The sequence below is a fragment of the Drosophila rhopaloa genome, unplaced genomic scaffold (genome assembly GCF_018152115.1).
Source record: "Drosophila rhopaloa isolate 14029-0021.01 unplaced genomic scaffold, ASM1815211v1 contig_3, whole genome shotgun sequence".
Lineage (NCBI taxonomy): Eukaryota > Metazoa > Arthropoda > Insecta > Diptera > Drosophilidae > Drosophila > Drosophila rhopaloa.
In genome coordinates, this window is record NW_025335123.1 from 13,336,289 (window position 1) to 13,347,672 (window position 11,384).

At 40.1% G+C, this 11,384-nt stretch overlaps 3 protein-coding genes across 3 annotated transcripts; 2 read left to right on the forward strand and 1 right to left on the reverse strand.

The window, feature by feature from the left end:
* The first annotated feature begins 5,884 nt into the window (after positions 1 to 5,884).
* On the forward strand, positions 5,885 to 8,122 carry LOC108049930. Its single transcript, XM_044460837.1, has 4 exons — positions 5,885 to 5,979; positions 6,746 to 6,893; positions 6,935 to 7,126; positions 7,454 to 8,122. Exons 1-4 carry the CDS (start codon positions 5,885 to 5,887, stop codon positions 8,024 to 8,026), a joined length of 1,008 nt encoding a protein of 335 aa, XP_044316772.1. The 3' UTR covers positions 8,027 to 8,122.
* Positions 8,113 to 9,709, reverse strand: LOC108049929. Its single transcript, XM_017131333.2, has 2 exons — positions 9,359 to 9,709; positions 8,113 to 9,293 (listed from the first exon to the last, which is right to left on the reverse strand). Exons 1-2 carry the CDS (start codon positions 9,385 to 9,387, stop codon positions 8,429 to 8,431), a joined length of 894 nt encoding a protein of 297 aa, XP_016986822.1. The 5' UTR covers positions 9,388 to 9,709; the 3' UTR covers positions 8,113 to 8,428.
* A 56-nt stretch (positions 9,710 to 9,765) lies between these two features.
* LOC108049928 (putative glutathione-specific gamma-glutamylcyclotransferase 2) lies at positions 9,766 to 11,037 on the forward strand. Its single transcript, XM_017131331.2, has one exon. The coding sequence runs from the start codon at positions 9,855 to 9,857 to the stop codon at positions 10,797 to 10,799; it is 945 nt and encodes a 314-aa protein (XP_016986820.1). The 5' UTR covers positions 9,766 to 9,854; the 3' UTR covers positions 10,800 to 11,037.
* The last annotated feature ends 347 nt before the right edge of the window (positions 11,038 to 11,384 follow it).

Genomic DNA, 11,384 nt, shown 5'->3' on the forward strand with positions numbered 1-11,384 from the left:
TCTACATTGAATTCATTACTGCACAAAGGAAAGGACGAACATAACGCAACGTAACGGTTAAATGCCGCTCGCCCATCTGCAATCGCTGAGCTGTGAGTCATGCTTGAAAATCAACTTGAGCGAATCGCACAAAACGTTATCAATTTGTCGCTATATAGCAAATAATCCGCGACATATGGCCACCCACTGGCAGGATATCTCATCTATCTGTATATAGACCCCCACTCGATCTCGATTCATATATTATTTGCATGGGGATCAAAGAGTAAGAGAGAGATAGAGAGATAGAGGCAAAGAGAGAGCAGGAATGAGGATAAAGCAGCCAACCGGAAAACAAGCAACAACTCTGCCTGCAATTATAACGGGCCAACGGAGCGCAGAGCGCGCATGAGCGGGGGCGTGCGCCAGAAAGGGATGGCAACAGTGCTTTGGGGCGGCAGAGGCGGCGACTGAGAACGTGGCAGCGACGTCATATACAGTCAACATCGCCTAATGCAAAAAAAAAATGTATTATACTTTTCAGCGCCGGATTACTTGCAAATAACGAAGTAGTTAAGATGCTTTACTATTCAAAAATAAAACTATTAAACTATATACTTAAAGATTGTACGGGTTCTACGTTTAGAAATAAATAATATTACAAAAAATTAAACTATAAATAGTCAAAAATAAACATTCCACAATGCACAAAAAATAATAGCAATAATAAAAAAAACAATGAGCAATAGCAACGACAAGCAACAAAAGACATGCAACAATTAACATGAATCTCTTAGAATTAAACTTTTAACTAGTTGTAGCTATGACTTCAATACATACTGGTACTTATACATCTAATAAATCAATTGACCAGAACAAATTTGCAAAAAAAAATACACTTGTACATATATCTAAAGGCAAGGGTTGTAAGCTATCGCAGTTTGCCCTTTAGAGGTCCTTCTGTAGTTACAGTTATATTTTCATGCCCATTTAGCTCGCTACACAAAAAGGAGGAGGAATGTTTAGCCACAAATTGAATCTGCGGTGAGTGAGTTAACGAGCGAGAGAGAGGAGGCCAGAGGGATATGCCCATGGAGGATATAGAAGGATATAGGGACAGACGAGCGGGGAGGGGGATATCTAACGTTCAGAGTAGTTTTCGAGTGGTGGTGCAGAGCGGCACAGAACGCTAATTAAAAAGACACTTGACGGGATCCGCCGGAAACAAACGGAAAAGCCAAAGAAGAGCGGAAAAAAATACAGAAAAATGGCAGAATGGAAAATGTAAATGGAAATGCAAATACAAATACAACTGGAAACAGAAATGGAAAGGGATGGCGAAAAAAGCGAGTTAACGCTTTCATGAAATCGTCTATGAAATGTGAATGTAATTTAATGAATAAAATGCAGCTAACCCCCATCACTCAGCCGCAGCCACTTGCAGCAGATAGATTCACATTTTCTGGCTCTTTCACATCTTTTCGCAAATTCTCACATTCATGCGGTTCATTTGCGCAGCCATTGAGTTCTGAATTGCATTTTTAATTGGTACATTTTACGCAGCCATCCTTTGAGCACAAAGGCTCCACTTTCTCCGCCTCGTTCCCTTTGAGCTGGCCATCCACTTTGATTTGTATTTATTTAATGAGTTATTAATTGCATTAAGCTCTCGGCATTTGCCAACTTTGCAATTAAAAAGGAAAGAACTTGCGGAGAAAAGGGGAGGAAAGTTAGTTCTTGGCTTTTGCGTGCATCCAGGCTGAAAAATATGAAAATAGTTTGCCTAATTTGCTGCTCCAAAAAACAACGGACGAAAGTCACATGTCGGAGATCCCAATGCAAAAAAATGTATTATACTTTTCTGCGCCAGATTACTTGCCTAATGCTTTGTGCGAACGTTTATTTTTCATTTTAACAAACGTTAACGTTAAAGAAATAAATATTTATTATATTCTTAAATTTACATTAGATGAAAATAGTTTAATAGCATTAGTGCTAAAAATAAGAAAAACACTTTACACGAAAATATATGAAATTTTGTTATTTACACAGTGTTAAAAAATTAAAAGCTGTTACATTTCATTCTTATTGAAAGATAATCAATTAGGTAAGTTTAATTTATCCATATAAAAATAAACAACATTTTAACTAGTTAAAATTAATATTTAGCCACCACCCGATTATTGTTACTTGGCAATCTTGACAAAAACTTTCCATAAGTAAATATTTTGGATTATTAGATTTTATGGTTATATCCAGGCCTGTTTTTATTACATATATGACCTTTAATGCTAGATTTACTTCTTAAAATATTTTCTAACACCAAAATAAATAAATGAACCTAACTTAACCTTGCATAAATTGTATTTTAAGACTTGCAGAAATTTGTCTTGATTATTTTAAGCCGCGCATAAGTATTTTAAAATGATAAAGTTGCCTCCGAAGGCACTTGACTTTATATATATAAAGGGGAGGAACTGAAAGTTACTCCGTCGCATTATATACCAATTTCGATTTAAATTTTTGCCCGCTGTGGCCCAGCCGGAGGGCAGAAAAAAGGGGAGTGAAATCCGGGCAACCGCAGCGGCAACTCGACATAATGATTGTGATGGGGGGCGATTATATCATCGTGGATGGGCAGGACACAGAGGACTCGACACACTTGACTTCCGGTTGAGGGGAAGGGGCGGACACGAAGGACTCGGAGGCTCGGAGATGTTTGCCATATTGTGTGAAAATTTGTGTGTTATCCTGCTACTGCTACTGCTATTGCCACTGCCATTGGTGGTGGTTTCAGCCTCCAGTTTCATTTTGTGATTAAAATGTTTGTCATTATCCGGTTGGAAAATTGTCACAAATTGTGTTTGTGCCGCGGGCCGTGCCACACTTGTTTATTTGTCCTTATCCCACATCCACAACCACATCTACATCGCTATCTGGCATCTTTATCCCTAATTGCCGCATTGTGTCCCATTGTGTGGACATCGAACCCGCGATGGGATCGCTCACTGTTCCGAACCCAAACCGAGCCAAACAGGTTGGCTCTGGCCCAAAGTCCAAGGGAAAGTCTGGGCCTGGTTTCACCGATCAGTTGCAATCTGTTAGACAAGCGAATAATGGATCAGTGAGTGGAATAAAATAAGTGCAATTAGATAATAGATTAATGCATGCTTGTTGTAAGCTATTGAAAAACTCACCAGAGGTTCAGATCATTTTACATGTGATAAATTTTAACATAATTTAAAAGTCTAAGTAAAAAATTAAACGAACAAGAAATCTTTTTTCTAACAGTTTTAAGAGTAAATTGTTATTGTGATATATTATGATGCTTACAATGAACTTCATCCTTAACAAATGGTTCCCATTTGTATTTAAGCAATGCTTTATCTAGTTCTTTTACATGGTGCCTTTTTAGTTTAATTAGGAACATATTCTTAGCCAAAAAAAATTTATTAATAAGCGCAAAGACATTTATGAAACATTTTATCGTTAAAAATGCTTTAAGTTTTCCCAAGCATCTCATCTTCAGTGCTTTTTAGCAAGATAATTAAGAGATTATGATTGTCATCGCTTTATGAGGAGTGCCTTGATTTAAGCAAATACAAACTCTCCTGATAGACAAGGAAATTATTTATCTAAAATTATGTTAATTCATAATCATTTGACTTTTGTTTCACTTTTAATTGCATCTACTCGTGTTTATATATTTAAAGTTTGATTGAATTAAAGTTTTGGAAAGACTATGTTTGAGCTTAGCAATGCTTATGCAAGACTAATCTACATTTTTAAACCGTTTATATTTAAAACAAACCTGTCACTTGATTCATAATTTTAAGTTGCAGTGTAATCAGAACCCTTAAAAAATGAGAAAATTAGATCCAATGGAATGTGCCAAGAATTAAAACGTATACAAATATTATTTGTTATTATACGAGTTCTAAATAAAATAATCAATTATATCAATTCCCTTAAATCATCACAGACATCTCAAATTCTTATCGAGAGATTCTCCAATTTCCCAGTCTCGACACAAAGGGGCCATTTCTCAGATGACAAAAGTTTGTCTTAATTTGTGGGTGGATAGGGTCTGATTTCACTTGCACTCTGGCTATCATTTGCATACCTCATACTTGGCGTCTGTGTAAACAACAACTTCATTAGCAAACAAAAAGTAAGCCGCCTTAAATGGAGGGGTGGGGGGTGGTGGTGGTAGAATTCAAATCCGAGCCTGAATCTAAAACCCAAAACCCGATTCCTATTCAAACGGCACAAATCAGCGCATAATGACATGAAAATCTGTTGGCTTTTGTCAGGCCCCGCGGCCACAAAACCCGAAAAAATGGAAAATAAGTTGGGTTGGGGGGGGGGGTCTGGAAAAGTGTTGACTGAAAAGGGGGTGGGCTTCGTGTACATATTCATGTCAACAATTTGCCTTAAATTAGGCGTAAAATGCACAGAACGGCTACAAACACCGCACACAAGGGTCTCATCAGGTCGATCCACCCCATAAATTAAAGGGTAGCTGCTCGGCACTTGTCATCATCATCATGGGCTATGATTATTATCATCGCCATCGAAGTGAACCCGATATGATTGTTAGTATTTATTACCACAGTTGTACATCCCTAATACGATTGGTTCGGAAATCTACAGTTAAACTGAATGTAGTCTTGTTGGTCAAAATTTCCATTTTACAATATCATTTACAATTTTACATTCATAAGATGGTAACACACAAGAATGTAAGCAAACTTCGGCAAGCCGATGTTCATATATATTTTTTTTGATTTTTTGAGTTTTTTTTTGGAAACTATATGATATAGATCTCCGATTTTAACTTAATTAAAAATTATTATTTTATGAAAAAGATTTGTATCAGAGATCGCAATACCCTCTGCAAGGGTTTAAAAAGTATTCTTATTATTTATTGATATATTTATGTGAAATATTATATTTTAATCATTTAATTTTAAGTGATCTTTACATAAACACAAAACTTTAGCTTTAGCTAATTATTATTTTATGAAAAAGATTTCTTCAGAGATCGCAAATAATCAAATCTTGAAAATTGGTTTTACATATAAGAATATACTTATGAGATTCATAGTTTTGGAGTATTTTTTTAAGAACTAGTTTATTTGAAATATAATGGGAAACTGTAATAAAGATTTATTTCACTTAGGGATGTTTAACTGTAATTGGGCTGGACCATGTTTTCCCTTTATCTTGCCACCCTTGTTAATTAGACGCTTTTATCGCGTCTAATTGAAGTGCCAAAGGGGAATTCGGGTTTTTGCACTTGTCGCAGCAGATTTGTGGGTTAATTCTGGATTGGTATCAATAGCTGAAGTTGATTTGCATAAGTGGCTTGCCAACATAATCTCTCTTTTTAGCAAGCGGATAAAATCTTTATTTTACCTAAGGTGAGGTTATATTGGCCATCAGTTATAACCTCTAGAAAAAAAGGTTATGTTGGCTACCTCTTGCCACTGCGTTTTAATAAACAAATACATATGCATAATTAAAAGCAAAATGAAAAGCATAAAACGCACAAAAAGGCAGCACCAACATGCACAATATCTTGGCTGAAAAAGTTGTTAATCTTTTCATGCCAACGCATAATTAAAATGTGAATATGGAAATTTCAATGGGAATCTGTGCAAAATATGGTCCAAAAAAATAAATAGGGAGCAAAAAAGAGTCGATAAAAAATGGAAAAAAGAAAGAAAAGCTGAAGGCAAGCAAACGAGAAGGATACAGACACATACATACATACAACGTTGACAGCAACTTAACGGTTTGCTGCTGTTATGGCCATCTCTTTTGCGCCTTTTGCGCTTTTTACCGCCCGTTCCTTTGTGTGTGTGTGTGCAAGTAATTGCGAAATATGAAATATGAATGCATAATGAGCAGATATTTCCCCAAGTACGCGAGGAACGTCAAGCGGCAGTGGGCGTGGCAGGCGGAAAATAAGGAAAAGGAGGCGGAAACGGAGGCCAGGTGACTTTTATGCTAAAATGCGCACATCGCGCGTGCATTTGCATTTTGTCAGCCTTTTCGAAAGCAGCGCAAGGACAAGCACAAATGTACACACACAAATGCAAGCAGGCAGCCACACAGCTACAGTAAAGATCCGTTAGCAACTGCAATTATATAGGTTTTTACTTACTTCCTTATAAGATTAATATTGTATTTATATGTAACACCTACAAACATACAAAGAATTTTTCAATATATTTTTTTCAGACTACACCAGACATAAGCCACAAACATATGTAAATGGCATTTGTTCTTTGTTATAAAATAATTTAATAATTTGAAACCCAATAAAATGAATTATTGTTTTAGATTTTTCCTGTTTTTCAAATTTAAATTGCATTGGCCAATTAAATAAAAAAGTTTAAAAAGTGTCATAATTTTTTAAAATACATTTAACAATTAATCAGTTCCTTTAAAAACTATTTGAATTAATCCTTTAAAATCTGTAAAAGTATTTCAAAAAAAAGAATCCAGAAACAAACCAATAACTAATTATTTTGTCTTTTGCTAAAAAAAATCTGAAACTTACCTTTTCTTGGTTTCACTGTATTTGTCTTGCTCAGTCGAAAGCCAAGTGAGGTTGCAAACATGTCAAAATGTTGGGGAGCTCATTAAAATAGCGTTGGCCATTTGCACACATCTTTCAGTCACTAATTTGCAGGGGAGGGAAAGGGACTCCTTGAAGGCGCGTTCTTCCTGTAATTCCAAGTAATACTCCATTTTTCAGTTGGTGCCCGGAACCGTTGCAGGAATCGCCCATGAGCCATATGGTGCGACCCCAGGGCTTCAGTTTGGAGGAACTGCGTCAGACTTTGGGACACTCCGTCATTCGCGATCAATGCTATTTTATCTATGGAACCAACAATGTTCTGGAGGTGAGAAAGTTAAGGAGTCTTGACATTACATTTTCCCTCAGATTATTGCAGGATTCGATGAACTGGTTGAGCAGGAAGCAATCGAATTCGGAGCGGAGCAACTGGCACCGGTTTATGTGACCGGCATGATGGTCTTTTTACTCCACCACGATGATATGGCGGGCACCCAGGTCAAGAGGACTCTCTTCCTGCAGAGGTGCTTCGATTACCTAGCCTGCACCGAGGAAACCCATGTAGGTGCCCAATATAACAATCACTTGTTTAGAAATTGTAGTTTTAAAGTGAGAACTGTTGTTTTCTTCCAGCTATAAGAAATATGTATTATTTGAAAAAAACTACCAGACATTTCTATTTCTATGCGTTTATATATTACGTATACGTATTTCGGTTTGTTCCTGCCATAGGAACGTTCTGAAAATACGTATACGTAATACATTTGATTTTTGCAAAATTCAAAACCGTTTTTTTTAATTGTAGAAAATTTTCAACTGAAATAGAATGGAATTAATCAAAAATTCTGTCTAAGTAAAACCAAAAAACCATTTTTGATCCTCAAACAGGTCCATCAATTATGCGTGCATATCCTGGGACTTCTAGATGCCAACGATTCTGGCATAATGCTCAACCTAATCCTGTGCTGCCGAGCGGCCAGTCCGCTGAGCACAATGGCCCGCGTGGTTGGGAACTGCCTGCTTTGGGCCATGTTGGATCGGCTCGCGGATTTGGGCCTGGACTCGCACCGATTGCGTGCACCTGGAACACTGATCCTTGCCGTCGCGGTGGTGAATCCCCGGACTTATCTGCAATCCTATCTGCATGCTCTGCATCTAGTGGTCCGTTTGGTATCCAGTCTTTTGGTGGTCGGACCCCTGGGTGGCCATGGCCAGAAACTTTGCCAGGAGACCGGTGTGCCGGAGGAATTGATGCAACTATCCAAGGAGGACTCGGCCATTTTGGTTCGCTGGCTAATCGCCATCGTCGAGGAAATGCGTCCCAACATGGTTGAGAGTGGTGATTTGGGACACCTGGGGGAGCAGCTCGTGCTTCTGGAGGCCATTTGCGAGCTTATGCAGCTCCTGCATGGCCACTTAGTCAAGTGCTACCAGGAAAATAACGGCCATATCTCCAAATAGCAAAGCAACATTTGTGGAAATTAGCAATAAAAAAGATTTTCACAGTTTTCCCAAAATACTAAAAAAATAAAAAGAAGACAAGAACGTTTCACAACATTTCCTTATGGTTTTAATGTGTTATATTTAATATTTTTCAGCTTTCCTCTTTTATGAAACACATGTAACTTGCTTTAAAGTTAAGCTTTAGTGATTTATTGTATAAAATAAAAAAGCTCTAGCATTTGATGTAAAGTTACTTGGAACACACTTATTTCAAGTCAATTATTACTCTTTAAGGACAAGCACTTATTTATTTAGTAGCTTGTGTAAGCGTAGCTAGTTAAAAATGCTTTGGAATCAATCCAGGAAGTGCTCTAACATCGAATCCCTTTTCTCCTGTGTCTAACAATAAATCCTGGTGACTTACTCATCCAAAACAGAATCAAGCCACTGCTCCACTTCGTTCTTGCTGGCTGCCGAGGAAGGCGTTGCCGGTTGCACCATGGGCATGGGCATTGTGATGGGTCCTATACCGCCTGTACCAATGTCCAGTTGCGTATTGGTCATGGCCAGGAGCTCGTCGAGCTCATCAGGTTCGGCTGGGGCAGCGGCTGGTTTCTCCGGCGCTGCAGGAGCTGCCGCCTCCTTATTGGATTTAGCTGAGGCCGCTCGCGATTGGGAACCCCCGTTGGAGTCCTTTAGGATGCGCTGCTGGTAAACAACCTCGGCCCGTTCGGCAGCCTCCTCCTGGGCGACGATCTGCGCCCGGGTGAACATCCCAGCAGGATAATCCATTCGCTTGTAAAACGGAATCGTTTGCAGACCCGCATTCAGGCGTGTCAAGTTCAGGGTGAAGTAGCCACTGGCCGCCTTGGTGTGCAGCTTCGTTTGCCCCTCGGCCACGTTGGCCCACTCGCGTTCCGAACCGAAGGTGAAGTGACCGCCACCGAGACTGGGAAACTGGGCCAACTGCTGGAAGTCACCTGCCCGCAGCTGGGCACGGGCATTCTCATCAATGGGAGCCCCGTCCAGGCCAATCTGCTCCACTTCATCGGTGTCACTGGGCAGGGTGTCCAGCAGGTCCCTGTTCCTTTGCGGTGCCAACAGGGAGCGACCTGATCCACCGGATTGCCAATTACCGCGCCTGGGAAACCTTGGCTCATCGCTGGAGTCGGCCACATCCACCATGCTGCGACGAGAGGTAGGCGGCGGAGATCCTGATGATGTGGTGGATCGTCCTTGATCCTTTTTGTGGTGATGATTGTACTGCTTCATGTTCCTACGCTTACTGCAAAACGAAACAAAGTGCGATTTGAAAGGTCGGTCAGCCGACTGCTGTTACGTTGCACTCACTCCTTGGATCGATCGTCCTTGCCGGACATTTTGGTGGGGGTTTGTTGGGTTTCCGGGGTGTTATTTCTCAGGTAATCCCGATTAAAATCGGATTGTTTACGTATTCGTTGTTGTTGCTGTGGCAGCGCTGAAGGTGCGAGCGGGATGGAGACAGCGACGCACAGCTGTTCGGTTAACAGAGTGCTGGGCTGTCAGGTTAACTGTCTTTTAAATATAAGTAAGCTGAGTCTAATAGTTTCAGGTTTATACAAATTAACTGATAGCTAGACACGAATTACATATTTTTCTCCATTTTTAATGTAATCACGAATTAAACGTGAATAAAATCATTAACCTTTTTTGTTCAACGTACGTTTCGAAATACTCTGGTAACCCTGTAAGCTCTGTAACAGCTGACAGCGATAACTTTGGTGCTGTTTCGTCTTTATCGATAGACTGCCAAGCTGCCAAATTAATAATTTTTAACAATTATTTGGCAAACGGAGCGCCGTAGCTGATGTTGGGCTATCTACAGGGACTGAAAGGCAGCGGCTCGGGATCGGAGCAGCTGCCAAGCGACATTTACAGTGAGATCTTCGCAGATGTCCTTGTGGCGGCCAAGGAAAACGGATGTAAGACCAATGGGCAGGAAAAGCCGGAAGGTTTTTCCATGCTACGGAGTTTCGATTCGGAGGCCAGTAATCAATTGGAGCCGCCGGCGGCCACGGACGCAGATGTCTGGATCTTTGGTTACGGCTCATTGGTGTGGAAGGCCGATTTTCCCTATATAAACCGTCGGCGCGGCTTTGTTTGGGGCTACAAGCGTCGCTTTTACCAGCACAGCATCGATCACCGTGGGATTCCCGAGCGTCCTGGTCGCGTGGTCACTCTGCTGCCGGGTGATCCCGGCCAGGACCGCGTCTACGGCGTGGCATATCGCATTGCTGCGAACCAGAAGGGAGCCGTGCTGGATCATCTGGATTACCGAGAAAAGAATGGCTACGAAAGGTGCAGCTTGGAGTTCCATGGATACCCAAATACCACCGCTAGCGGCGAAGAGCCCATCCAGGTGATCATGTACGTGGCCACACAAGCGAACGACTCCTATGCCGGGGATGTGTGGCAAGTGCCCTGCATTGCTAAGCAAATCTTCAGCTCGGCGGGGCCCAGTGGCCCTAATCGCGAGTACCTGTTCAACCTGGCCGCCGCCATGGAGCATCTCTTTCCCGGTGCCGTGGACGAGCACCTGGAGGAGCTAGTGGCCTGCGTAAAGCGTCACATTGCCGAAGATGAGCCGAATTTAATGCGGCACGCCCTTTTGCAGGAAATATCCGGGATTCTCCAGGAGAAACAGTTGCCGGAGCAGGCTAAGCGGCTAGAGAAGCTTCTGGAGCGATGCCAACAGCCCGGCGGACGCGAGTGGCTGCTACACGGGGCTCTGCAGTCCAGGAGCGAGGCGTGACCCCCACCTTTTCCACTAGAATATGACTATTTATTGTAATACCATTGAGCATGGGTGTTTTTGAAGGCGCACCATTCCAACTAGAACGATTATTATGACGTGTTACTGAGATTCCTGATCAATGGTCATAAGAATCACAATTGCAATTGTGATCCAAAATCACAAGCCCATGAGAATGACTTTAATAAAAATATTAAATATAAAAAAAATTATAATAACCATTTTATAATAAAGTACAATAATAATAAAAAAAAATATTAATTGGAATGAATATAACCACAAATGCAATTTTGATTTAAAACTAATAAACTGACAATGTACTTCAAAAATAAAATTGATTGTTAAATAATTAAATAGAAGAAAATAAATTATAAAAAATCTAAGCAGATTTTTATAAAATGGAGAAAATAATCCTACTTATAATCAAATTATTTAAATATTTTTTTCTAAGATTTAATATATTTGTAAAGGAAAAAGCTTTGTCATTTTTATTTACTTTAAGGAAGTATTGAAACGTATGTATTTGGCTCTTACTGATTTTAATATAGCATTTTTACTTAAATCTGACTTGATAATAATATAATA

Coding starts and splice junctions, on each gene's coding strand:
- LOC108049929 (XM_017131333.2), bottom strand. CDS start 9,387: ATGTCCGGCAAGGACGATCGATCCAAGGA. Junction 9,294..9,358: donor AAGGACGATCGATCCAAGGA/GTGAGTGCAACG, acceptor TTCGTTTTGCAG/TAAGCGTAGGAACATGAAGC.
- LOC108049930 (XM_044460837.1), top strand. CDS start 5,885: ATGAGCAGATATTTCCCCAAGTACGCGAGGAACGTCAAGCGGCAGTGG. Junction 6,894..6,934: donor GAACCAACAATGTTCTGGAG/GTGAGAAAGTTA, acceptor ATTTTCCCTCAG/ATTATTGCAGGATTCGATGA. Junction 7,127..7,453: donor CCTGCACCGAGGAAACCCAT/GTAGGTGCCCAA, acceptor ATCCTCAAACAG/GTCCATCAATTATGCGTGCA.
- LOC108049928 (XM_017131331.2), top strand. CDS start 9,855: ATGTTGGGCTATCTACAGGGACTGAAAGGCAGCGGCTCGGGATCGGAG.